The sequence below is a fragment of the Vulpes lagopus genome, chromosome 13 (genome assembly GCF_018345385.1).
Source record: "Vulpes lagopus strain Blue_001 chromosome 13, ASM1834538v1, whole genome shotgun sequence".
Taxonomy (NCBI): Eukaryota; Metazoa; Chordata; class Mammalia; order Carnivora; family Canidae; genus Vulpes; species Vulpes lagopus.
The window spans coordinates 5936035-5963231 of record NC_054836.1 but is presented as its reverse complement, the minus strand read 5'-3'; the positions used below and the strand labels follow the sequence as shown (position 1 = coordinate 5963231).

Here is a 27197-nt window from a genome sequence, read left to right as displayed (position 1 = left end):
CTATTTCAGGAATCCCTAATTAATATAATGAGCAGTTTTAAAGTTCATACAACTAAGCTATTGAAAACCAACATGTTATCAAGTTTTCTACTAATTTATATTACCACATAACTTACAAACCATTTTGAGTACTGACTGAGAAATATAAGATTTACTTCCTTTTGATTCCTATTTCCAACATGGAGCTTAACAGGTGGTTTGAAATATAATCACAGAAACTTCAAAACTTCTGTAGAACTATTGTTCAACTTTACCGAATCTTACTTTATACCAAATCTTATATAAACAAAGATATACCTTCATTTCAATGGTTCAACAGGTTGCAGGATTCTAATGTCTGTCTTGATATAAACCAGAAAACCAAAGGTTTTCTTTATAATTCTCCTATTATTTGAAATATATTACTTCTAGCTACCAACTTTCTCTATCTCAGCTTTTTCCTGTATAAAATAGAGATCATCTAAGTTTTTACTAATTCCGCTGCAGTACTATGAAAAAGACTGAAATGTCAGTTCTTATATGGAGAAAATAACATGCAAACCTGAAGCATTCATTCCATTACTAACTTTACTACTGTATTTAGAGGCTATTCATTCAGAAGTTCTCCACAAATTCTTTCTCCTTTCCAATAGTTAGGTTAATATTTTGCAGCTCATTATCACTGAAGTTTTATCTTTTTCTTCCTCTTCCCCCTGATCAGTACTGCCACTTTCAAGAATAGACTAAGACAATAAAAAAATTTATTGTCAATATGTTTGCATTTTATATATTTAACCCATTAGTTTTCAAATACACAATTATAATCTGTCTGCTTACAGCATGTGTTTCTCTGACAAAAATGACCTCAAAAATGACGGACAAAACAGAAATTATGGAGGTTCATAAGCAATTTTCTCTAGTGTATTAACATTTAACACTATCAGGGGAGAGCTTTCTCCCAATTAAAGAGAAGTGCTGGGGATCCCTGGGTGGCTCAGTGGTTTAGCGCCTGCCTTTGGCCTAGGGCATGATCCTGGAGTCCTGGGATCGTGTCCCACGTTGGGCTCCCTGCATGGAGCCTGCTTCTCCCTCTGCCTGTGTCTCTGCCTCCTTCTCTATCTATCTCACTTTGTGTCTCTCATGAATAAATAAAATCTTAAAAAAAAAAAGAGAGAGAAGTGCTTAGCAATTTATAAAGATTGTCAGAAAAAAGCTGACAGTCTGCCACTGAACTCCTTTCCTTTAATGCAAGTAACTGGACTGTTGCTACACTTTCCACTATACTCACCATCTGGCAAAGCAGTGAGTCAAGATAAAGAAGTGACAAATACTTTCCCCTCCATGAAAAACAATGAATTAATGAAGACTATGCTCTGGATCAGATTTTAAGTTTTGATAAATACCCTCTAAGGATGACAATGCAAAGCAGGAAGCATGAGTCCCAGAGGTTAAGGCTCCAAACTCACTGTGATGCTCAATATAAATGCCTATAGAGTTAACTGTACTAGCATTTATTTTTATTTTGTAGTAACTAGAGTTACTACACTAGTTCCATTAGCATCTGCTTAAAAAGTTCCATAGATTTAGAATGTTATGTCCCATTTCTACTCTTCTCATAAGCTCTGTTCACACTTTAGTGAGCAATTCTGTAGAACTGAAGGTTTATCAGGAACATATATGGCATTACAACACTAAGCCTGTAATTTTATAGTACCTCTATAAAAGTAGCTTATGATGGTATTCTGTGCAAAAACTACCAAGCCTTCTGTTTGTAGTGGTAAAACAAAAAGGTTTGAAAGAAAAGTTTAATATAGTAAACTAATTCTGCCATCTAGTTAAGGAAACAATCTTTTCTTAAACACTTGCGTTTCCCTAAGAACTGTAAAATCTGGGTTACCTTGGGGGAAAAATGAAACTGACACATTAAAGCAAAAGCACTCACAACCTAGAAAAGGCTTACCTTTGGTGCTTTTTGGAATGATCTGACTCCATCGTGGCTTATATTCCTGCTGACTGATGTACTGATTAAACAAACCATCTGCAAAAATCAAAGAATGAGAAAGAATTATTTATATTTTAACTAGCTTATACTTTTTATCATAGCAAAAAAGACAAAAAGCTGACATTAAGGGAAATTACTAATACGTCACTAATACACTAGTAATAGTATATTTTCAGAAAACATGTCACTTCAGTTTTCACTGCTATCTCAAATATAAAGTATTAGTTGACACAACCATGTCAACAAATTGTTTTAGTGACAGACTATACTAAATTTACTACATGTTCCCCATTTCTGTCACTACTAATATAAGAAAGCTAGAGAAGAAAATGAGTGCCTCAACAACCTTGGTCTGGGCTCTTATATCTTCAGAAAAAACAAAAGTAATTGTTTAAAGTGAAAATTCCGCTTTTACATAATTTTGAGTACAAAACCACAGAGATAAAAGTACTAGTATAGTTACATAGTTATTGAATAGTTACAAAATGTTAAAATTCATTCTGTCTTAGTTAAGACACACTAAATATGATTTAATTCACGAAACAGAATTATGAACTAGGCATTATCATCTCCATTTTACAGATGGGGAAATGTGTGTTTAGAGAAATTAAGGAATTTACCAAAATCATGCAGCTCTTAAGTGGTAGGCAGAGACTCATGTTTCACTCTGATTTACTTCTGAATTTATTTCATCAATAAATTCATAATCTATTTCTTATGAGGAGTTGTTACACTAGCTGCCATAGTGTTATGGAAATTGAACTCCCCATATATAACCATTTCATCCCAAATAATTATCAAGCCCTAATCCCATGCCCCTCAACAAAGATTAGTTTGAGAATGGTGTGGAACCCAATTCTGACTAATGTATTCGATGTTTCCTTTGCTTCTAAATAGACATACAAAGAAGAAAAATCTCCTTTTATTCTGGAAATTTTCCTATCTGTATGCAATGTACATAACTGCTACAGCTAATTTGTAGAGGTATGAGAATGAAGTCAATTCAATAATGATGACAACGTAGAGATAAGAAAAGAAACTGGATCACAGAACCAACCAACCATGAAATCTACCTCTGGACTTCTTGTTATATCATAAAATAATATATTCTTACTTTTCAAATAACGGTTTTCTCTTACATGAATCCACATAGATTATAACTTATAAAGACAACTTTCCTATAGATTCTATTATTTGGCTCCGATCTCAATCTGAAAAAAACGTTTTCCCTTTTGCTTCATTAAGTCTCTGAACATAAGTACTTTTCCAAAGAATTTATAAGTAAAACTGTCTGTTCTCTATGACCTATTCACTTGTCAAACACTGTGTAATGCACAAACATCTCCCTGATTTCTCTCTTTTCTAGGTGATTATTAAGCTCAACTGCATCCACACCCTTAAGGTTTCAAGTCTTTTCAGATGGTTTTAACTGAAAACTTCCACACTTTCCTCTAGTTGCTTTTTTCCTTTGCCTTTAGGACCTAAAAATTCTTGCAAGAAGAAAATTTACCTATTCAACAACACATGAAAAAACCCCCAAGACTTTGGAAAACAAAACTTGCCATACCCGATCATTCTACTACATATTAAAACAAATACAACATTAAAAGATAAAACTAAAAGAGCTGAAAAAATTATTTACGATTTACTTTTTTATTTTTTATTTTAATATTTATTTATTTATTTATTATTTATGACAGACATAGAGAGAGAGAGGCAGAGACACAGGAGGAGGGAGAAGCAGGGCTCCAGGCAGGACTCAATACTGGGATGGAGTCCCCAGGATCGCGCCCTGGGCCAAAGGCAGGGGCCAAACCACTGAGCCACCCAGGGATCCCGTATTTACAATTTAAAGGAAATAATGTTATCTCCTTCTTAAATGAAGACCCTTTGGCTACTGTGGCTCAAGTTTACTATTTATTTATTTATATTTTAAAAGACTTTATTTATTCATGAGAAACACAGAGAGAGAAGGAGAGAGGCAGAGAGAGACAAAGGCAGAGGGAGAAGCAGATTCCATGCAGGGAGCCCAACGTGGAACTAACTGGATTCCAGGTCTCCAGGATCAGGTTCTGGGCTGAAGGCGGTGCTAAACCGCTGAGCCACCAGGGCTGCCCTAAAGTTTACTTTTTATGTTTCACTTCTTCTCTGAAATGTTGGTTTGCCACTACTCCAGGTTACTTAAGCATTCCTGTTGGTTGGAGTGACTGTATAAGCAATGGCTTGAGAAGCTAGCTGTTCTATCAAAAAAAAACAAAAACCAAAAAACAAACCAAACACCTCCTCTTTTGAAAGAAATCATGGTTTAACACAAGACAAAAGCTAGAAATTCATCTATAAATTCCATCCCTCTCAAGTCCTTCTACACTCTCAACTGTCCAACCCTATTATTAGCTTCTTGACATTGATTCATGTTATAATATTAAATCATCTAACTACTCCAGACAAAAAATATAACAACTTTAAAAATATGTATTTGCACTTTATAGAGAAACATGATATATTAAAGATGACTCTCATTTAATCTATTCTAATATGCATTATTGCCTCTTGCCAGGGAAACTGGGTTAATCAATAAATAGTCCAGACTGATCTGGAGTAGGTTACATGGAGTAGCTACTTTCAATGAAATAACATGCTTTAAGAACCTTCTTTTATGTCTTCAAAAAGAAAAGTAATAACGCAAATGTTTATTAAAGCTCTAGTAAAGGGATCCCTGGGTGGCACAGCGGTTTGGCGCCTGCTTTTGGCCCAGGGCGCGATCCTAGAGACCTGGGATCAAATTCCACGTGGGGCTCCCGGTGCATGGAGCCTGCTTCTCCCTCTGCCTGTCTCTCTGCCTCTCTCTCTCTCTCTCTGTGTGACTATCATAAAAAAAAAAAAAAAAAAAAAAAAAAAAAAAGCTCTGGTAAATAGTAATACTACAGTAATACTACAAGTTACAGAAACTTTATTTTTTTTAAGATTTTATTTATTTATTTTAGAGAGCGAGAGTGAGAGCACGCGAGCAGGAGGAGGGGAAGGGGGAGAGAGAGAATCTCAAGCAGACTGTGCTGAGTGTGGAACGTGATGCAGGGCTTGATCTCGTGACCCTGAGATTATCACCTGAACTGAAACCAAGAATCAGCCACTCAACCAACTGAGCCACGCAGATGCCCTGAAACTTTATATTTTAACAGGACAAGTTTAATTTCTAGAAATCAAACAGTCACAAGCTTGAAATCCCTTGAAACAATCAATAAAAATGCTGCAAGATTAGAGCAGGGTAAAGATTTTTTCAAAATACACTGCTATCAGTAACTTGTTTTAATTTAAAAGAATTCCCTTTTAAGATCTAAAAGTAAATGAAAAGTTAATATCTCTGAATCCTAAAGTTTCACCATGTTCCCTATATTTCTAATTCTTGAAACATCTTCCTAATAATAATAAGCCTTTTGTTTTGGTATTCCTACTTGTAGACATTTTATATGATTCAGCAAAAAAAAAGTAGGCTCTCTATTGAAATAATCACATTCTCGTCTATAAAAACATAACAACACCCATTACACTGTTTTGAAAATCTCAAAGACAAATTAAAAAGTGAAGCATTTAAACATTCCTGTGAACTATTTAAGTTTAAAAATTACTTCTAAAAAAAGAAATTATTTCTATGTTTTAAGACGAAGTTAGGCAGTTGCTAGTATTTCTATTTCTGACAAACATCTAAAGCAGGAAATCAGAAGAGTCTGATAAAACTATCCAAAAGAAATGAAAATATCACTTAGGAGAAAGCATGCTAAGATCCAGTTGCTAACAATATTCAAACTATTTAAAGTCTCTAGGTCCAATACCACCGCATTTTTTTCGCCTATGATTAAGACTATAATAAACACATTTCATACAGTCCTAAGTAGGCACAAGCTGTTCTTGTCTCCAATAGTGAATACCGTCCTAAAAAGTACACGATACAGAATGAAACTTAGGAAGTTTTTACCAAGAGAAAAAAAAATGTTCAAATGTCATCTAAGATTTTAAAAAAAGAAAGAAAAAAAGGAGCATATATTATAGTACTATAACCTAATACTTGAACTTCTATCAAACTCATTTCTCTCAAAACAGAGATGAAAAGGCTGCCTAGGTGGTTAAGGTCCAACTTTTGATTTTGATCTCAGAGTCATGAGATCAAGCCCCTGCCCCCAGTCAGGCTCCAACAATGGATGTGGAACCTACTCAAGATTCTCTCCCTCTGCCCCCTGCTTGCAGCATGTGCACTCACCCTCTCTCTTTCAAGGAGGAGGAGGAGGAGGAGTAGAAGAAATCTTAAAGGATATATGCTTAAGGCAAAAGAAAAATGATCTTAAATATAAGATCAAAGATGCAAATACTAATGTAGAATGAAAAAAATTAGTAAATATTTGGGTAAAATTACTAAACACCAGCTGAATAGAGTAAGAATAGTAATATTTTATAGGGCATTCAAATACAGTATCAAAATAATGGACAATGATAGCATATCAGTTGGAAGGTGACTAGATGGGAGTCAAAAGTCCATTAAGTCCTAGTACAGAAAAGGGAAAAGGCACTGATTTTGTTAAATATGCATACTTGCTGTAATTTCTAGACTAATCATATAGTCTCAATAAATAATGTTGCTTCCAAACAGAAAGAAAAAAAATGAAAAGATTAAAAAGTTTTAAGAGATAAACCAACAATAAAATAAAATGTGACAAGGTATATGTAGTAAAATGGTAAGATTAAACCTATATATTTACCACTAATTCAACCATGCAAATGAAATAAATGCTCAAATCAAAAGAAGGCACTTTTTTTGAACTAAGTTTATAAGATTTGTTTTTAAAAGGATAAAGAATGGTTGAAAATAAAAGGTAAAAAAAGATACATATGCAAATACCAAATAAAAGCTTAATGTAAGACAATTTATACCTTCAAGCGAAAACACTACTAGAGATAAAAACACATTTCATAATGACAGAAGATTTAATTCAAAATTAAAGAATTTAAATTGTGTTTATATCTAGAAACATGGCTTCAAAATATTTATTTATTTTTATTTTTTAAACGATTTTATTTATTTATTCATGAGAGACAGAGAGAGAGAGAGAGAGAGAGAGGCAGAGACACAGGCAGAGGGAGAAGCAGGCTCCATGCAGGGAACCCGACGTGGGACTCATCCAAGGTCTCTAGGATCACACCCTGGGCTGCAGGGGGCGCTAAACCACTGCACCACGGGCTGCCCTGGCTTCAAAATATTTAAAGCAAAACTGGACAAACTAGTAATAGATAAACAATTCCAAAATCACAGTGGCAAATGTTAAGATATTTTAATTAGTACCTGAGAGAATCTGACAGAAATTCACTACTGGAAAAGAAAATTTATAGAACATGGTTAGTAAACTGGACCAACTGGGCCTATACAGAAAGCTGCCTCCACAAATAAAGAATTCATGGGCCCACACCACCTGCGGCCCCCCGGGCGGGGGCGGGCAGGGCAGGGGCCGCAGCGCCCTCAGGGTTCGGCTCCGTTCCCTGCCGGCGGGCCCCCGGCCCCTCCGCCCCAGGCCCCTCCCCGCGGCGGCCCCGCTCGTTAAAAAAAAAAAAAAAAAGAATTCATATTCTGTCAAAGTATGAATGTTTACAAAAATTTAAAAAATCAGACCATATAGTAAGTCTCATCAAATTTCAAGGAACTAGAATCCTATAGAATATGAACTCTAGGGATATCTGGGTGGCTTAGTGGTTTAGAGTCTGCCTTTGGCTCAGGTTGTGGTCCTGGGGGCCTGGGGTCAAGTCCCACATTTGGCTCTCCGGTGGGAAGCCTACTTCTCCCTCTGCCTATGTCTCTGCTTCTCTCTCTGTGTCTCTCATGAATAAATAAATAATATCTTAAAAAAAAAGATTATAAACTCTAAGCATTATGCATTCATGCTAGTAATATGCAATGACAACAGTTAAAAAAAAAGAAATCTGAAATTTGGAAATTTATTTAATTTGGAAATTAAAAACAAGACTACATTTCCATATAACTACGGCTCACAAAACCCATTATGTGAGATCAGCGTAACGATACTAAACCTGAAGAGAAAGGTAAAAGAAAAAGGAGGCCAATCTTACTAATGTAAATATTGTTGAAAGAATTCTAACAAAACATTAGTCCATCTAAATCTAAAATAGACTCCCCCCCCAAAAAAATATATATGAGAAAGGTAAGTTTATCTGAGAAATGAAAATTAAGTAGATCTGAGGTTTAACATTAGTAAACCAATCACTATGATTTCGCATATTAATAGAATTTAGGAGAAAAAAAATCATATCACAAAACACAGTAAAAAATGGTAAAATTCGATAGTCACTTATAAACTCTTAGCAATCTAGGAATCTGATACAGGATCTCCAAAATCCCAGATCAAATAACATATTTCACAATGAAATGTTGAAAGCATTTCTTTTGAGATCATGAACTAAATAAGGATATCCACTATCATGATGTCATCTCACCTTTGTACTAAATATTCCGCCCAAAAGATTAAGCACCAGAGAACAAAACAAAGCATAGGGTTGGAGAGGAAAGTGTCATTATGAATATGTATTTTAAACTGAGCAGAAATGAAACACAACATAGCAAAATCTGCGGCACACAGTTAGCAGTGTTTAAGTCACCAAGTAGATCCCAAGACCTGACACTGCTCCACTTGCCTATACTCACTAACACTTGTCATAGGTTTTCCGTAAGCTCTTCTTTCGCGTTTAGCTCTTAACTCAGGTCAATGAAATCTGAAACTATCTCTGAGGGGAGAGAGGCTGTCAAGACCTCCCACAGGCCCAGACCACCCAGACCTTTGGAGCTAAACCCCCAACCTGCACAGAAGGACTGTGGCGTGGCCTCTGGAATGACCGACAATGATCTTTACCTCATTATATTACTGAAAGCTCCTCTGGTGTCGCCTCAGCCTCATTTAGATAACACACAATGTGTATGTAGGCATGTTTCTCTAAGGCACATGCTTGACCTTATGCCCGCCTCTACATATGATTACAAGGCTTCCCAATCTAAATGTTCATCCTAACCCTAAACAAAAGGAACCCATTCAATCCTCTCGGGGAGTCACAGCGTTGGAAGCCATTCCCTGTGATTTCCTTCTTTGCTGCAAATAAAAGTTTTCTTTGTGCAACAACTCAACTTCATGCAGTTTCTGACTTACCAAGGAGTGAATTCCTGTTGGCTCAGTTACATTTAGAGAGTAACTCTTTAACACCAAATGCTTGTACTAGTAAAGAAAGATCTCAAACTAAAGGCCTCAGCTTTCATTTTTAAGAAACTAGAAAAAGAAGAACCAATAAAACTGCATTATGTAGAGAAAAGGAAGTAATAAAGGTAGAAATCAGTGAAATAGAAGAAAAAGAAACAGAAGGACAAAACAAAGAAACCAACAATCACCAATTTCAAGAATAAGATGACATAAAGATGTCATAAAGATATGAACTTTATACCAATAAATTCACCAATTTAGATGAAATAAGAACATTCCTTAAAAGATGCAAACTACCAAAGCTCACTCGAGAAGATATACAAGCCATAAACAGCCCTATAGTTATTAGCAATATTAAATCTGTAGTTAAAAACCTTGCCACAAAAGTAACTTTAATAAGACTTGATATCTCACTTAAGAAAATGCAGAGAGGGAAATAACCACAGAATTAACAACCACCGGATGGAACCATGGGGTATGAAGAAATGATAGAAGTGGGGAAAGAAAGAAGAGGGAGAAGAGGAGGGAAAAGTGGGAAGGAAATAAAGACCTCCGGTTGAAACTTTAGGACTATTTTATTAAACTTTATCCCTCTCCTTTATCTCACAAAAGCAAACTTTAAAGAAGAAGTAAGATAAACACTGCAAAGGGAGGTTAGTTTTTTTTTTTTCTTTTAATATTTCCTGTTCCTGGGTGATTACTTTTGCCCATCATCACTGGATTCTACCTTTTCCCCCTGGCACTATCAGGGAGAAAGTAGCAACAACTGGTCCAGAAATCACCTGTAATGAAATTAAATACAAATGTAGGAATGTTTCTTTCTTTTTTTCTTTTTAATGATTTATTAATCATAAGAGACACACAGAGAGAGAGAGACGCAGAGAGAGAGAGTGAGTCAGAGACACAGGCAGAGGGAGAAGCAGGCTGCTCGCAGGGAGCCGGATGTGGGACTCAATCCCAGGTCTCCAGGATCATGACCTGAGCCAACGGCAGACGCTTAACTATCTGAGTCACCCAGGTGTTCCGGTAGGGATGTTTCTAACAAATAGGAAGCCTATTAGAGACACTTTCTCTCAAATATCTCAAATATGCATATTTGAAGAATATACTATAAGTAAGATACACTAAACATAATCTTTGTTTCTTCCATAAGATGCTTCATAGAAGATGCTTTTGATTCCTTAGGCTTTCCTACTTAGCAAACAGGAACTTCTTGCCCTTCTCTGCTATGTTTTTAGTGGAGCAGAAGCCAAAAAACTCTGCAGTGTTTACTTCCTTATTTGTCCAACAAATCATCATCAGTGAAGTCAGCAGCAAACCGAACAACCCTGAAAGGAATGTTTATTAGCTAAACACTGTTCCAAGCCAGTTGAGGAGTACAAGAAATATGACTTGGCTCTAAGTCTCAAGAACAGAGTTACTACCAATTTCTCCTAAAACTTGGGCCCCCTTTCTAGACCCAGAAAGGTTAAAGTCTCCACAGTATCAAAGTTGCACATGATTTTAACAGTTCTTCTTAAATGAGTATATGCATAAAGACACAGTTTTTAAATATAACTGTTTCTAGCCTAGTAATAGTGTAAAATTGCCAGTGGTTTTTGTTATTTACCTAAAAAAATATTACATGCTTTAAGATAAAGATCTGAAACAAAACTATGAAAATACTTGTGACTTCCTCATCATATAAGGTTAAAAAATATAGAATTCATTCTTAGAAATGGCAAATATGGGGATCCCTGAGTGGCGCAGCGGTTTGGCGCCTGCCTTTGGCCCAGGGCGCAATCCTGGAGACCCAGGATCGAATCCCACGTCGGGCTCCCGGTGCATGGGGCTTGCTTCTCCCTCTGCCTGTGTCTCTGCCTCTCTCTCTCTCTGTGACTATCATAAAAAAAAAAAAAAAAAAAAGGCAAATATTCATTTATATGTTCATTGGTGGCATTTTAATGGTTTGGGAAGAGATTAAGAATTACATATACTCAATTTATTTATACTCCAAAGTTTACTCTATTTCAAACATAGTAATCATTTATGTGCAAATTACCAATTAAATAAGCAGTAACGATGTATAAGGCTGAGAAGCAGGTTTGTTATTACAAAGGAATAGAGCCAGTAGCAATTCATTTTAAGCTAATTTAAAACTTATAAACTGGGATCCCTGGGTGGCTCAGTGGTTTGGCACCTGCCTTTGGCCAGGGTGTGATCCTGGAATCCCAGGATTGAGTCCTGCATTGGGCTCCCTGCATGGAGCCTGCTTCTCCCTCTGCCTGTCTCTCTGCCTCTTTCTCTCTTGAATAAATAAAATCTTAAAAAAAAAAAAAAAAAACTTATAAACTCAAAAAGGCAGTACTGGTTCCTTTTTCTTCAGTTGTAAAATATTCAACCTATTTGATAAATGAGCACATGATAATAACAGATAATAACAGATAAGATCAAAATACATAAAAGCAAAGGATGGAGAAAGTCTATTGTTCTATTACAAAAATCACCAAATTTCATTCCACAAGTTTTATACTGAGCTGTTTTTACTCACATTGCTTCTGATACCAAATGCGTGAGTTTTTTTCTCACACCAACTATTTCTCCAATTTTCTGACACCAACTGGGTATTCAACAATTCAATTCTGACAGTATCTACCTAAAGTTACCATCAGATCCTTATGAATTCAAGGACTCAGTCCCACAAGACTATTCTCTACTTCAGATGCCAACTGCAAGTCCCAGGCCACATGTACTTCTAATTTACTACCTATTAAATCTGGGTTCCCACAACCCTCCCTCAGATTTGGTAATTCACCAGAGTAAGATAGAGAGAGAGGGGCAGTATATGAATGTAGTGTGTATGTGTGTTTTCTATGCCCTCTTCAGGCACCTCAACTCAATGTTAGGGTTTTTGGGGTTGGGTTTTTTTGTTTGCTTGTTTTTGTTGTTGTTCTTCGTTCTTTTTTTTTGAGTCTCTACTACCTAGGCATGACATTAAAACACTGGCCACTGGTGACTAAAGTCAATGTCTGATCCCTCTCCCCTCAGGGGGATGGAGGTGGGTGGGAGATGAAGGTTCTAGCCCCCTACACACAGCATTTGGTCTTTCTGGAAATCTGAAGCTATCTAGGGACCCCAGTCATTTGTCATTTCAGCATATGAAAAACACTCTTATCCTTCCACCAAATTTCAAGAATTTTAGGAAACAAAGACCAAATATTTATTCAAAAAAATTTTTTTTAAGATTTTATTTATTTATTCATGAGAGACAGAGAGAAAGACAGAGAAGTAGAGACACAGGCAGAGGGAGAAGCAGGCTTCATGCAGGGAGCCTGACGTGGGACTCGATCAGGCCCTGGGCTGAAGGCTGTGCTAAACGGCTGAGCCACCCAGGGCTGCCCTCAAAAAAATTTTTTTTAAGATTTACTTATTTATTTGAGAGAGTGTGTGTACACATATGTGACCGGGGGAGGGGCAGAGGGAGAGGAAAAGCATCTTAAGCAAACTCCCCACTGAGTAGGGAGCCAGAAGAGGGGCTCAATTCCAGACCCTGAGATCATGACCTGAGCAGAAACCAAGAGGTGGATGCTTAACTGACTGAGCCAGCCAGGTATCCCAATATATTTTTTTCTATTAATACTATAACAGCTATTCTGTTCTTTGTCACTGTGAAAGTCACGAGAGATTATTATTTATTATTATTATTATTATTTTAAATTTTTAAAAAAGATTTATTTATTCGAGAGAGAGAGAGAGAGAGAGGCAGAGACATAGGCAGAGGGAGAAGCAGGCTCCTCTTAGGGAGTCCGATGCGGGACTTGATCCCAGATCCTGGGATCACGACCTGGGCCAAAGGCAGGCGCCCAACCGCTGAGCCACCTAGGCATCCCAATAGAGATTATTTTTTAAAAGAATACCATTCTATAAAATAACAACAGAGATATTTCTGAAGAATTACAAAATATACCGTACCTCAAATATTCAAATAGATGTCATCCTCCAAAACAATTATCTTTGGAGATCATATTGTGTTCTAATAATTACATTTCTTTCAAAACAAGATTATAAACCATCCAAGAAAATCAGCAATTATGTAGCATCCATATCATACAGATATTTCCAATACAAATCTCCTCGTTCACTATAACTTCTATTAATAACATTTTTCTATGTATCCAACTATCAATTATGCCAAATTATGCCATTAAAAATGGTAATTTTCTATCAACAAAAATACATAAGGGAATAGGCCTCTAGGAGGATAGGAAGGTACCGCCTAGGAAGGTAACATTTAAAAACCTTTTTCTAACACTGCTTAGTGCTAGTCAATGTTAGCATTCATAAATGCAAATGCATGCTTCCATGGTTTCCCAAGATGGCAATTTAGATTTAAATATAGAAGTTTAAATATTCAAATATGTTCCTTTTTTGTTTTTCAAGACTCATTATGGACCTATCTTATATAAAAGAAGCACATAATTCAACAAGCTAACAATCTTTACAGAGTAAAAAGATGGGAAAAAAGTAAACTAATACTTGGCATAAGCTTATATTCTTTTCAAAAAACTGTTTTTTGTACATACTTGAAATCACCCTAATAAACAAAGTTCACATGTTTATAACATACCATTTACAGCTTTTTCAATCAATTCTTCACAAGCATCAAAATCACCCTTCAGCACCAGTTTATCATGTAGATCTGTTAACATGGGATGTTCCAGGGCAATCTTGGTTTTTTTTTGTAGCGATTCAAAGGCCTCTGTATAGTTGTGTTGTCTGAAGTGTTTTAGGCAAAGGCGAATAGCTTCCTGTTCACGGTACTACTGGAACACAAGAGAAAGCATGAAAAGAAGAGATCTGCTTAGTTATTACAGTAGGCAGTAAGTGACTACTAACCTAAAGTGAGCATTTACTATGTGCTAAGCATTATACTATTCATTAGCATCATTATTATTTCCACTCTGAAACTGCAAAACTGAAGCATAGTCAATTGTAATAACTTGCCAAAAGTCACAAAGTATATAGCAGAAAGACACAAAAGAGATGAAGATATACAGATATATGTACATATACCCATTGGTATATATTTCATGAAGATGAAAGGCATAAAAAGATGAAACCAAACTTCATTCTAGAGTTTGAACTTTTAAAAAAAGCAGAAAAAATATTTATCAAAGACCACTTAAGATTGCAAAGATTATAACTTCCATGGCTTTTACTCATCAAATTACAATGTTGGTACTGAAAGCATAGAAACCATTAAATAAGATATATGAGTTATGTTATACCTTTTGTTCTTAGTTCAAGTTATTACTTGAAAAGCAAATATTATCAAGTGTTTTATGTATTTCAAAATTCACAAGTTCTTTGACTCAAAATGATCAGAAAAAGACTACTTAAATTTTATATTTTTTTTCTAAGCCTCGGCTACCTCATCTATTAAATAGCTAAATAGCTCATCAATTAACTAGTATCCAAAAAGAAGAATGTTCAATGTACTAACTCTCTATTAGGATGAATGCCAAAAAATACAAGGTCAGATAAAAACTTAAAAAAAAAAAAACCACTAACTTGAAGAATATTTTATGAAATTTCCACAAATTTCCTAAATAAAAATTAACAAAATTAACTAATGACAAAGCAGCAATACATGAGAACCAAACAAAAATATGATTACTTGTAAGCATTATTCTTTAATAAGGCAAGAAAATATTACCTTTTAGGAAAATTTATAAGACTTAAAACATAAACCAGTTTATAACTGGCTAATTTTTTTAATTAAGAAAATGTCAAAACATTTTTCCTTAAGTGTTACACTTAACCAAGATTTTCCTTAGTCAAATAACAAAAGATTGATTCTTTATCCAAAGGAACTTTATTAATTTCTTACCCTTGGCCTCTGAACAAAGATTTATCATAACTATCTGGAATCATATTAAACAGTAATACCTTTTTAACATGTTGACTTTAGAAGTATGAATCATATCCATATTATAAGTTTTCTATCAGGTTGCATATAGATACATAATAGAAAATTTATGAAACAACAGAATTTCAATGCTTTAAAAAAAGACAAACCCAAAGACTTGAAGACTTTATCTAATTTCTAGAAGTTCATTATAAATGCAGGGAAAAGTGAGTGAGTCTGAATAATTTTATGTTCTCAAATATATCTCTCCACAATATTGGGGTAAACAGGTAAAATCTGCAACTGCCTACAATATCAAGAGATTTGTGTGGGTATACTAAAATACATACACATGTATCATAGTCTAGGGAAAATTGTATTTAAGTATCAGAGAAATTTAATCATTATTTTTTAAAAGAACCAACAGCATTTAGAAGATTTAAGTATATACAGTTATGTGCATAACACTGTAAAGGTGATTTTTAACGTTTTAAAATATTGTCTCTACCTTGAAAGAATTTACAGTATTATAGGAAATCCATGAATATATGAAAAATACAGAAAATACTAAGTCAGCATCTACTTTAAGCTGAATAAGAATAAAATGCCAAAAAATAAAGAGTTCCTCAAACTAACGAGAATAGAGCTGAAATTCCATACAAAAAACCTTAGAAAGAATTTATATTGCTTCCCAATCTCCTATGAATAGATCAGTTCACTCATACTTGCAAATAAAAATAACAGCAAGTAGTGATTAGACTAAAGCTTCATCATCTTGACAGATGAGCCCCTTGATAGATGAGCCCCTCCCTATCAAAAAAAAAAAAAAGCTGAGAGTCAAATATACATCAAAAACAAAAAACAAAGCATAAAATGTATGCAAAAAAAACAAAAGACCTATTTATTTTTTAATAAGATTTTATTTATTTATTCACGAGAGACACAGAAAGAGAGAGAGAGAGAGAGAGAGGCAGAGACACAGGTAGAGGGAGAAGCAGGCTCCTTGCAGGGAGCCCAATGTGGGATTTGCCTCAGGTCCCCAGGATCAGGCCCTGGGCTGAAGGCGGCACTAAACTGCTGAGCCGCCTGGACTGCCCAAAAGACCTATTTCTCAATTTTTTTAAACTCACATTTTCTCAGGCTGCATTTATCGTATAAAATAACCTATATATGAAATTGCTAAATATAATTTTTACATTTCAAATTCTTTAAAGGAAAAGTAAACATTCCTATTTTACTCAACAAACACAAAGGAATAATGTATTATAAAAGCATACACAATCAAAGCTACTCCACTAAAAACTAGGTTTAAATATGTCTATCAATATAGGTTGACAACAAAATTCAGGGCCAGATAGGTATAATAATATACTGGCCAACTTTGGAGCTAGACTGCCTGACTTGTAAAGGCTTGGGCACTTTACCACTGTGAACTATATGGCCTTGAGCAAGGTACTCCACTCTTGGTGCTCCATTTCATCATCTGTAAAATAGGGGTAATAACTATACCTATCTCACAGAGTGGTAATGGTTGAATAAGTTATAAAGATTGCTTAGCAGCTGGCAGAATGTAAATAATAAATGTTACTGATAAATCATTATAATTATTACACTTCTCAGTATTTTAAATTCTTCTCAATGGAAGACAAAAGCTTGACACATTTCTCCCTTTACAGGCATCAGAAACATAAAATCAGGATTTTTTGTTTTGTTTTGTTTTGTTTTAAAATCAGGATTTTAAAATACAGTCCTACCTTGCTATACCAGTTCAGACAGGGCTGTACTACATCGGGATCATCAATGCCACTGAGTTCAACATACCAGATGCTGAAGTTAAAGCTGGGTCCCCACGATAAGAGAGGAACTATGTGGAGAAAAGAAAGAAAGAAAAAGAAAAAAAAGTTCAAATAAAACTTTAGCAAAGTAAAGTAACTCTTCAAACCCATTTAAATTCATTCAACAAATTTTCAGAACATTTTCTACAAGCCTAACACTGTATTATTAGGTGCTGGGACTACGGTAAAAATAAAAAAAAAAAGAAGAAAATATGATCCATGCCATCAAGGGGTCTAATTATAAAAACGCTATAAAGTAAATTCAAAATACTCATTTATCTACCCCTCTAAAAACAGGACCTAGCCCTAGCAAATTTTATCAAACCCACAAGAAACAAATAATTACCATATAAATTAAACTGTATCAGAGCACAAAAAGAGATCAAAAGTTCAATTACTTAACAAGTGGCATAACCCTGAAAACAAAACCAAAAGAAAAAAGAATTTAAGGCTGATCTCACCTATAAATCTATATTCGATTTTCTTTTTAAGTTGCAAAAAAAAATTCTACCAGGTTTTCACTGTAACCAAATAGAGTTCATTCCAGGAATAGAAAGATGGTTCAATAGAACCTATACTAGTATAATTCACCACGATAAGAAAGTATAAGAAAATATGTCTGATAACCTTAAGTTATTAAAAAAAAAAAGACATATTTTTGAGGTCTTTTCTACTTATTAGGAAAAAAACCCCTCTTAATATGTAAGAAATAGAAGACAAAAGAAAACTACCTTACCTAATTTTTTTGTTAAATATCAAAGACCTCAAAAATTATACCTAATGGAGAAACATTAAGTATTACTACTCAAGACAGGAACAAGACAAGAAGCTCAGTTATCTCTATTATTCAACACTATATGGGAGATCCTAACCAATGCAGTAAGTGAAAAGAAAAGCAAATTAAGAAAAAACAGTTTCACCTGAAGATGATATACCTATCTTCATAAAAAATTCAAGAGATTCAACTGAAAAATTTAAGTTTGTCAGCATGGTAAACATGAAAATCAGTTTACCTTCTATCTGTAATAACCAACTAGAAAATTTAATGAAAAAAGCCCCCTTTAAAATGGTCACAAGAGCTTACTATATCTCAAAATAAATTTTAATATATGCGGGATCTATGGAAGAAAACATAAAAATGATACTTAAGAATTCAATAAATGAGAGGACATAGTATGTTCTTAGATGGGAAAACTCAATGTTGTAAACATGCCAGTTCCCCTCAAATTAATTATAAATTTAATGTAATCTCAAATGAAAGTCTCAATGGTATATTTCCATTTTTTTCTTTTTTTTTAAGATTTTATTTTTTAAGTAATCTCTACATCTGATGCGGGGCTCAAACTCACAACCCTGAGATCAAGAGTCACATGCTCCACCAACTGAGCCAGCCAGGCATTCCATATCCATTTTTCTTTTTACATGTAATTGAACAAGCTGATTAAAAAAAGAAAAAAAAATCAACAACACAAGAATATCCAAAAGAAAATAAATATACTAAAAAATGCAGTAATTATAAATTTAATATTAGGGAAAAGGAAGACAAATTATTGAAGAAGAAGAGTGAATCCAAAAATTTCCTAAGGATTCAGAGGAGTTTACCACAGGATGAAGGTAACGCTTGACTTCGCTAAATGACAGAACAGAGTTGAGGTTTTTAACATATGATCCACGGCCTCCTGGGGCATCCTTGTAACCCTTTTAGGAGGTCCCATGAGGTCAAAACCATTTTTTCTATTAAGACTAGGACTTTATCAGCCCCTCGCCTTTTTAAACTCTACTGACATGTACATTCATGGTGCAAAGGCAATGCTGAATAAAACTTCCAGCACCAGTAGTACCATGAAAAGTAGTAACATGAAAATGTATCAGTATTTCTTAATATAGTAAAGACTACACTGTATTCCTCACCATCATATTCTTGCAGTTAAAAAAAGGGCAATTCATTTAAGAATGTTCTTGATGATGCAATACAAATTTTAATAAATCCCTATTAGTAGGTACATATCTTTTTAATATTCTGTGTGACACAATGGAAGTATACATAAAGCACTTTTGCTGCATACCAAAGCATAATGCTTACCTCAAGGAAAACAACTCGTATAGTTGAGTTATGAGCTAAAAAACCCATTTGTACCTCCCCCACCTCCTCCAACAGAATACAACTTCCCCTTAAAAGAAAAATTGACAGGTCATTTATGACTATTTAGTTTGGGGTACGGGCCAGATATTTACCTGTCATTTCAAAGAAAAAAACAGATAGTATTTGTTGCCAAGAATAAAATTCAAGCTTTCAAGGAAAAATCACAATTTTGGAAAACTGGAGCACCTGGGTGGTTCAGTTGGTCGAGCACCTTTTTTTTTTTTTTTTTAAAGATTTATTTATTTATTCATGAGAGACACAAACAGAGAGGCAAAGCACAGGCAGAGGGAGAAGCAGGCTCTTCGCAGGAGCCTGATGTGGGACTCGATCACGGATCCTGGGATCAAGACCTGAGCCAAAGGCAGCCGCCCAACCACTGACCACTCAGGCGTCCCACACCTGACTCTTGATTTCAGCTCAGGTCATGATCTAATAGTCTTGGGATCAAGCCCCCTGTTGGGCCCCACATTCTATAGGGAATTTGCTTGAGATTCTTTCTCTCCCTCTCCCTCAGCCCCTCCCTTCTCTCTCTCTAAATGTAAATTCCTTTATGTAGTGGTACCATGTAAAAAGTTTACCTACTACATCACAGCAATAACCATTAAGTAGTAGGAGTTAAAATAAAGAAGGATTTTAAACCCAAGGCCAAAAAAACAAAGTCTCTAAGAGTAGCCAGACATTAGTTAGGAATTTCAGTTCCTAGTTCCAGGTCCAAGTGCAATAAGATCAGGAGGAAAAAGTCCTATTAAATCTTATTCAAGTTCCAGTAAAATGTTCATTTATTAAAAACCTTTCTAGCAAATGTGTTTTTAGTGAGATTTCATCTATATACTGAAGAGCCCAACAGAAATATTTCTAGAATAATAATTATAATTCTTAAAACCTTTCAAAGAACAATGTTGAGAGGGAGGTTAATTAGGAAGTCATCTCACAAGAACATCATGTTTTAAAGATGAATGAAAAGTATAGTTAATTTTTAACAGATTGAAGGGATATATACAGAATAAGCAGAGTGATGTACACCCACTTCAAATTTTACAAATGATTTTTGTAGCATTAATAACTTCAATAATGCATAATAGACATACTATGCAATATATGTCAGAAATCTAAATGAATTACAGTTCCTAGCAAAGAATATCGGCAATGAAGGATGCCTTTGCTTCCACCTCAAATACAGATTAGATGCTCCTAATACACATCCTAAAGCTAAGAGTTTGTATGCTAATATTCAACCATCAGTTTTCCTCATTGGGCAATCAGACACAGCTATGATCAGGATCAGTGCTTCTCATTCTTTTTCAAAATGACATGCATAGAAAGTGATAATATTTTTATGGTAAACACAGGTATGAGGCTCCGGACTCCTGATAATCTCGGATTAAGGTGAGGTCAACATCTCAACACAACAAAATGCATTTGTGGCATTTTCAGTGTGCTCTGGCAGTGTCACTTAGCAAGTTCTTACATAGATGGCTAAAAAAGCTACTAGAAGATGCTGGTAATTGCAAAGTTCTGAAACCTAAAAATTCAAGACTAACCACACTGAAAGGATGTATCTATTCTACTATAGAATTAGTAAGTACACAAAACATTAAGCACAGTAACTGGCACATAGTAAGTGCTCAATAAATATTAACTTTTATTATGAGCTATTACTATTATATTAATTTTCCTCTTAATAATACACTTTTTAAAATGTCACCTTTCCACCTGCTTTCATAAGGACCACCACCAGGGCACCCTTCCCAGACTTAGTACTCATTCTAGACTTCTAAATACTTCTAAAGATTCAGAATGCAGGCCAAGTCCAGCCAGAGCTGAAGCTTCTCCCTAAAGCCCCCACAACCATCCAGTCTGCAAAAATCCAAAAAACCCCACAGAAATACAAGTCATTCTAATAATTTATTATCCCAAGCAGGTAAACCTGTATCTGCTAAATCACCATTGAGGGCTACACATCACTCAAATGCTTTTTCAGAATGATCTTTTAAGAAAACATGGTGATAAACTAGAAATACTTTATTACTTTCAAAGAAAATGTATCAAAAGAATGTTGAAAAGACTGGAAAGCAAGCACACAGCAGACCACTATTAACAGAGAAGGAGTATGAAGTTATCTAAATATTAATACCATAAATATCAAATGAGTTACTAAGTATCTACAATTATTTGAAAAGCTCCAATTAACATTTTGCCTAAATACCATGAAACTAACCCAGGGTTAAGTAAAAGACATCATTATGCCCTGTAATTAAAGACTGACAGAAAAAAAAAAAAAAAGACTGACAGAAAGGGCTAGAAAGAGGTCTAATTTCTTGGGCAGCTGAATGTGTAACTCATCCAGAAGAGAACTTCGTTGTAGTACTTTTTCAGGGAAGAGACTGTGCAACTTCTCTAAACAGACATTTATTCATACTTTTTAGAATGAATAATACTAGAAGACTGAGAGCTACAGAAGCAGTAGCAGTAGATAATTTCCTTCAAAGTAAACCAATGACTGTAGGTATTGTGCAAAAACACACAAATAAAAGATTTTGAACATAAAAAAAAGAAATTTTATTTTGTGTGATGAAGCAAAACAGAAGTTATGTAAGTACTTTAAAATTTGATATAACCTAAATTTATTATAGGAAAATATAAGATATTTCACTGCTTATATATTTGAAATACCCAAGCGTAGAACTATTAAAGCTATGCTAGGGTCTGTAGGAACTGGATGGTCTGTATACTTAAAAAATTTGCTTGTTCATCAATACTCAGAGGAAAACAAGAAACAGGTTTTTGTTTACAACTATTTATAATAACAAACTACAGTCATAAAAAAAAAGCAACACACTGGATAGTGCAACTATTGCAAAAGGAGTTTTCCCTCTCTAGAAGTCTTTATTAAGACTTTAGATATTCTTTTTGCCAAAGAGAACTATTTGTTTTTTGTTGTTGTTGTTGTTAATTTTTTTTCCAAAGAGAACTATTTGATTCAATGAAATGAACAGGCCACCTCTTAAAAGGTTGGCAAAAAAATGACTGTGAAGTTCACTGCTTGTTCCAAATGAGGAATATTTCTCCCAAATCAAAACATGGGATTCTGGCTTTTATTATTATTCTTTGAAGGATCTGGTTCCCTTAATTTTAACATATTTTCAGTTGTGCAAAACAGATGCAAAATGCAAATTCAAAGATTCAAGTCCTCAACTTTTCTACCTTAAAAAAAAATCCTAAAGAAAAAATAACCCTAAAAATACTAAGGTTGAGGAAGCATTACAGAACTGTCTTAAGGAACACCTGGGTGGCTCAGTGGTTGGGTGTCTGCCTTTGGCTCAGGTTGTGATCCTGGGGTCCTGGGATCGAGTTCCCCATAGATTCCCCACAGGGAGCCTGCTCCTTCTCCCTCTGCCCATGTCTCTGCCTCTGTCTGTGTGTCTCTCATGAATAAATAAAGTCTTTAAAACAACAACAACAAAAACAAATACTATCTTAAGCTAAAACACTTGCTAAATAAATACAAGTAGTATTTTTTAAACATTACATTGTGGGAACCCTGGGTGGCTCAGCGGTTTAGTGCCTGCCTTCCGCCTGGGGCCTGATCCTGGAGGCCCAGGATCGAGTCCCACATCGGGCTCCCTGCATGGAACCTGCTTCTCCCTGTCTCTGCCTCTCTTGTGCTCTCTCTGTGTGTCTCTCATGAATAAGTAAATAAAATCTTTAAAAAAAATAAAAATAAAAAATAAACATTATATTGCGTCATATTACTGGGCTACAAGATTAGTTTAATTGGTTTGACCAATATTATACTTAAAGAAAAAAAAAGACATAAAAAAACAGAATGGGGGAGGTTTAAAATAAAAACAGAAACAATAACCATAATATATTGCCTTAAGGAATTCAGTTTTTTAATTCATCAGTATTTAGTTTTAGAATATATTATAGCTTTACAACAACTTGATAAACCTTCCATAAAACAATCAAAGCTGAATTAAGTCATTTATCTCATTATACCTTCTAAGAAAACCTTCAAATGAAAAAATATTTGGAAAAGGTTCCACTTGAAATAAATATCACTTACAACTTATAAAGCAGGGAACAGAAAACTTTTTTTTTTTTTTAAGATTTTATTTATTTATTAGAGCCAGAGAGAGACAGGCAGAGGGAGAAACAGGCTTCATGCAGGGAACCTGACATGGGACTCAGTCCTGGGTCTCCAGGATCATGCCCTGGGCTGAGGGCGGCGCTAAACCGCTGAGCCACCGGGGCTGCCAAGGGAACAGTAAACTTTTGATGCAGAGGGCCAAACAGTAAACATTCTCTCTTGCAACTACTTTGTAGAGCAAATGCAAGACATAGACATTACAACCAGTTAATAATCAGTGTGGCAGTGTTCCCATAAAATCTTATTTTAAAAAACAGGAGTTCTGAAGGATTCAGCCCACAGGCTTTAGTTTTCTGAGTGGTGGTATAAAGAATTTATTTCTATTTCAGAATGCTAAAACCTTACCTATTTTAATGAATCGACAAGGGAACATCTGTTCATCAATTTTATGCTTCAAGGTGAATGTTTCTTTGTTATAATCATTCTTTAAGCCACTGTGAAAAAAAAATAGGTTATTTGATTTTATAATTTAGTAAACATAAATCATGCTCAGATCTTTAGGTTAGACAACCTACAAGACCAAAAGAATGTAAAGAAGTAGTCAAACATGAGAACATAGGTCAAAAGTTCTACATTCATATCAACTGCATTATAACTGTACTCTCCTAATTATATAAGGCTTAATGAAAAATGTTCAATGTTAATTAAAGGATGTGGCTACAGTGCATGGAAATGTGTGATAGTACCTGGTGTCCTTAGTGTATAACAGGATATAAACATAAAATATGTAAGCAGTAAGAAAAAAATTAAAATAATTCACTTTCCTATCTAACGACTCAGAGCCAAATATTAGTCTGTGAAACAATTAAGTTTTTCAAAATTCTGATTATGATGTCAATAATGTTCCTTTTACGGTTCAATAAACACTCCATTGGTTTAATAGCACCCATTTCATCCTAAATAAAAATAAACCCATATCACTTCTCTACATAAACAACTAGAATTGAAAACAAATATTTATTGGAAAATCAGTTACCTTTAGGTTGCCTATGTCCTAAAACACTTTCATGACTTTCACGCAGTATAGATGTAATATTTACTTATATCAAATACTGTGCTAACAGGACACATTATATCACAAATACAATCCATGTGACTTTGTCCATTCTATGGTTACCTGATTTTTCATTACCTAGGGGGAAAATTAACACTTTCATTCCTCATGGTCTACATTTTTAAAATCTAAATTTACTGAGCTCCTTCCAAGTGGCAGGCATTATGGTAGATAGAATCACATATTTTTTCTCTTCTCAGTCTCCAATTTATACTAAATTTCCCAAATATTGTTTCCAGATTAAGGCAATCAATCTTAATGCTTTGGATAGAGTCTATATTTTTATAGCGAAGATTTTTATTAAAGCTGAAAATATTTGAGGTTGTTTACAGTTCAAAAATAAGATGGGGGGAAAAAACCCAAGTTTTATTCTTCATTAGTAATAATAATAAATAGTGGCTGGTGGTTAAAAAAAAAAGGCTAACTCAAGCCACAATATTAAAATAAGCCACTGGAAATACAATGGTAGAAATATTCTTTTCTTCCTTGAAAGAAAAAAAAAAATCAAACCATGCAGATTTAGCCACAAAGGGATAAAACTGAGACTGTAACTTGTTTGGAAGACAACTCTTTCTTCCCTATAATCGTAACTCACCTGGACAATAGCTCTGTCATATTTTCTTCATTCATTCCACCAAAGACTTTAAATTTCTTCAAATTGCAGACATGAGTTTTCTCATATTTTCCAAATGTGATGTTCTGGACTATAGCAGGCCTTTCAAGTTTCAGAATCAAGTACTAAAAAAAAGAAACAACCAAATCATAACCTTTGTTTAAAACAAATAGAAAACAACTTTAAAAAAACTTTGGACAGGGATGCCTGTGGCTCGGTCAGATAAGTGTCTGCCTTTGGCTCCAGTCATGATCTCAGGGTCCTGGGATGGACCTCTCTGCTCAGGGGGGAGTCCGCAGGTCCCTCTCCCTTTACCCCTCCCCCTACTCGCTGTCTCTCTCTGTCTCTCTCTCTCTCAAATAAATAAAATATTTTTAAAAAATAAATAAAACTTTGCACAGTTAACTGAAGAATGCATAAGATCTGTCCTATCCATCCTGCACTGGTAGACTATGTTTTTAATGCTAAAGAATAGTATGACAACACAGCCTGTGTAGACTACCATACCACCACTTTTTCTCAGCATCATCCTGAACTGTAAATGAAGGGGAAGAAAAGGACTAGTGAGATAACTAACAAAGGTGTGTCATTCAATAAAAGATATAAACAGGCTATGAATTACCAAATAAAACCAGATTAGACAGCAAAAATAGCAATCACATATTCTCATCAACTACACTTTGATAACAAATTCAATGTTCAAAATCAGTGATAAAATCTTAAACTTAAAAACAAACAGATTTACTAACCAGCCCTGCCAATTTTATAAATTAAAAAACCTGGGCCTACTATAAATTTGTCTAATGCAGCTCAAGATTTCCTGTTACACACTAATAAAATGGGGTCAATTAATTAGGGAACACGTTTTACATTATGTAGATTGTTTCAATTATAAAAACCAAGAAGGAAACTACTATTGGTTGAATATATGGAGAAAACGCTATTCAGAAAAATGATTCAGATGTTTTGCTCCAGTGGCTAATAACGGGTAATACAGGTGACAAAGGCAGAATAGGGATGCCTGGGTGGCTCAGCGGTTTAGCACCTGCCTTCGGCCCAGGGTGTGATCCTGGAGACCCAGGATCGAGACCCACATTGGGCTCCCTGCACGGAGCCTGCTTCTCCCTCTGCCTGTCTCTCTCTCTCTCTCTCTTTCTATCATGAATAAATAAATAAAATCTTTAAAAAAAGAAAGTTACATAAGGGGGTGCCTGCGTGGCTCAGTCAGTTAAGCATCCAACTCTTGATCTGGAGTCAGGTCATGATCTTGGGAGTTGTAGGATTGAGCCCTGCAGCGGGATCTACACCAAGCATGGAGCCTGCTTAAGATTCTTTCTCTCCCTCTCCCTGCATGCTCATATGCATTCTCTCTGTTAAAAAAAAAAAAAAGTTACACAAGAAAAATGTAAACTCTCTATTCCGAAGCAAAACACAATGGTCTGATAGAAACACACCTTGGGGGAAGCCCTGGTGATTTAGGGATTTAGTGCCACCTTCAGCCCAGGGTGTGATCCTGGAGACCCAGAGCGAGTGTCAAGCCAGGCTCCCAGCATGGGGCTTGCTTCTCCCTCTGCCTGTCTCTCTCTCTCTCTCTCTAATAAATAAATAAATAATCTAAATAAAAAAAAAGAAAGAAAGAAAGAAAGTAACACACCTTGGTAAAATTTTAATGTTCGTGGTGCCTGGCTCAATCAGTAAGCATGTGACTCTATCTCAGAGTCGTGAGTTACAAGCCCCAAACAGGAGGTAAAGCGTACTTTAAAAAAAAAAAAAAAAAAAAAGAGGAATAACCTAAATGTTCTGGAAAAACCAATTAAGTAAGTTTGATACATTCATGCAATAAATTTTAATATTTTAAAAATATTCATGTTTAATCACATTTTGGCTTTATTCATAAATTTTATAATTTCCATTTTTCTAACTCTTGAGCACAAATGTTGAGTAGTGCTACTATTCAACAGTGCTGTTCCACAACTAAATAGGTTTTCATTATTTTTAATTTGGAGAAATAAGTGCTGTAGATATAGCAATAAAGCTAAAAAAAATAAAGTTCATTAAGAGCAAACTTTTTTTTTTTTTTTTTAAGATTTTAATGATTTGTTTGAGACAGAGAAAGAGAGAGAAGAGCACAGGCAGAGGGAGCAGCAGAGGGACAGGTAAAAGCAGGCTGCCTGCTGAGGATGATCATAACTTGAGCCAATGGGAGATGCTTAACTGACTAAGCCACCCAGGCTCCCCAAGAACAAACATTTTAGAAAAACTATTTTAGAACCTATTATAGAGAGTT

At 35.0% G+C, this 27197-nt stretch overlaps 1 protein-coding gene across 7 annotated transcripts in view; it reads right to left on the bottom strand.

Annotated features, from left to right (window-relative positions):
• The window catches only part of MKLN1 (muskelin 1), a 317327-nt gene that overhangs the window by 70246 nt on the left and 219884 nt on the right, over nt 1–27197 (bottom strand). For 6 of the 7 annotated variants that reach the window (XM_041727786.1, XM_041727787.1, XM_041727788.1 and 3 more), the window contains 5 exons: nt 24893–25035; nt 23589–23677; nt 16870–16979; nt 13835–14027; nt 1940–2017 (listed from right to left, as the gene is read on the bottom strand). In XM_041727786.1, coding sequence (XP_041583720.1) covers nt 1940–2017; nt 13835–14027; nt 16870–16979; nt 23589–23677; nt 24893–25035 — 613 coding nt within the window. Of the gene's footprint in view, nt 1–1939; nt 2018–13834; nt 14028–16869; nt 16980–23588; nt 23678–24892; nt 25036–26564; nt 26667–27197 lie in introns of all 7 variants that reach the window. The other variant, XM_041727789.1, reaches the window with a different exon arrangement.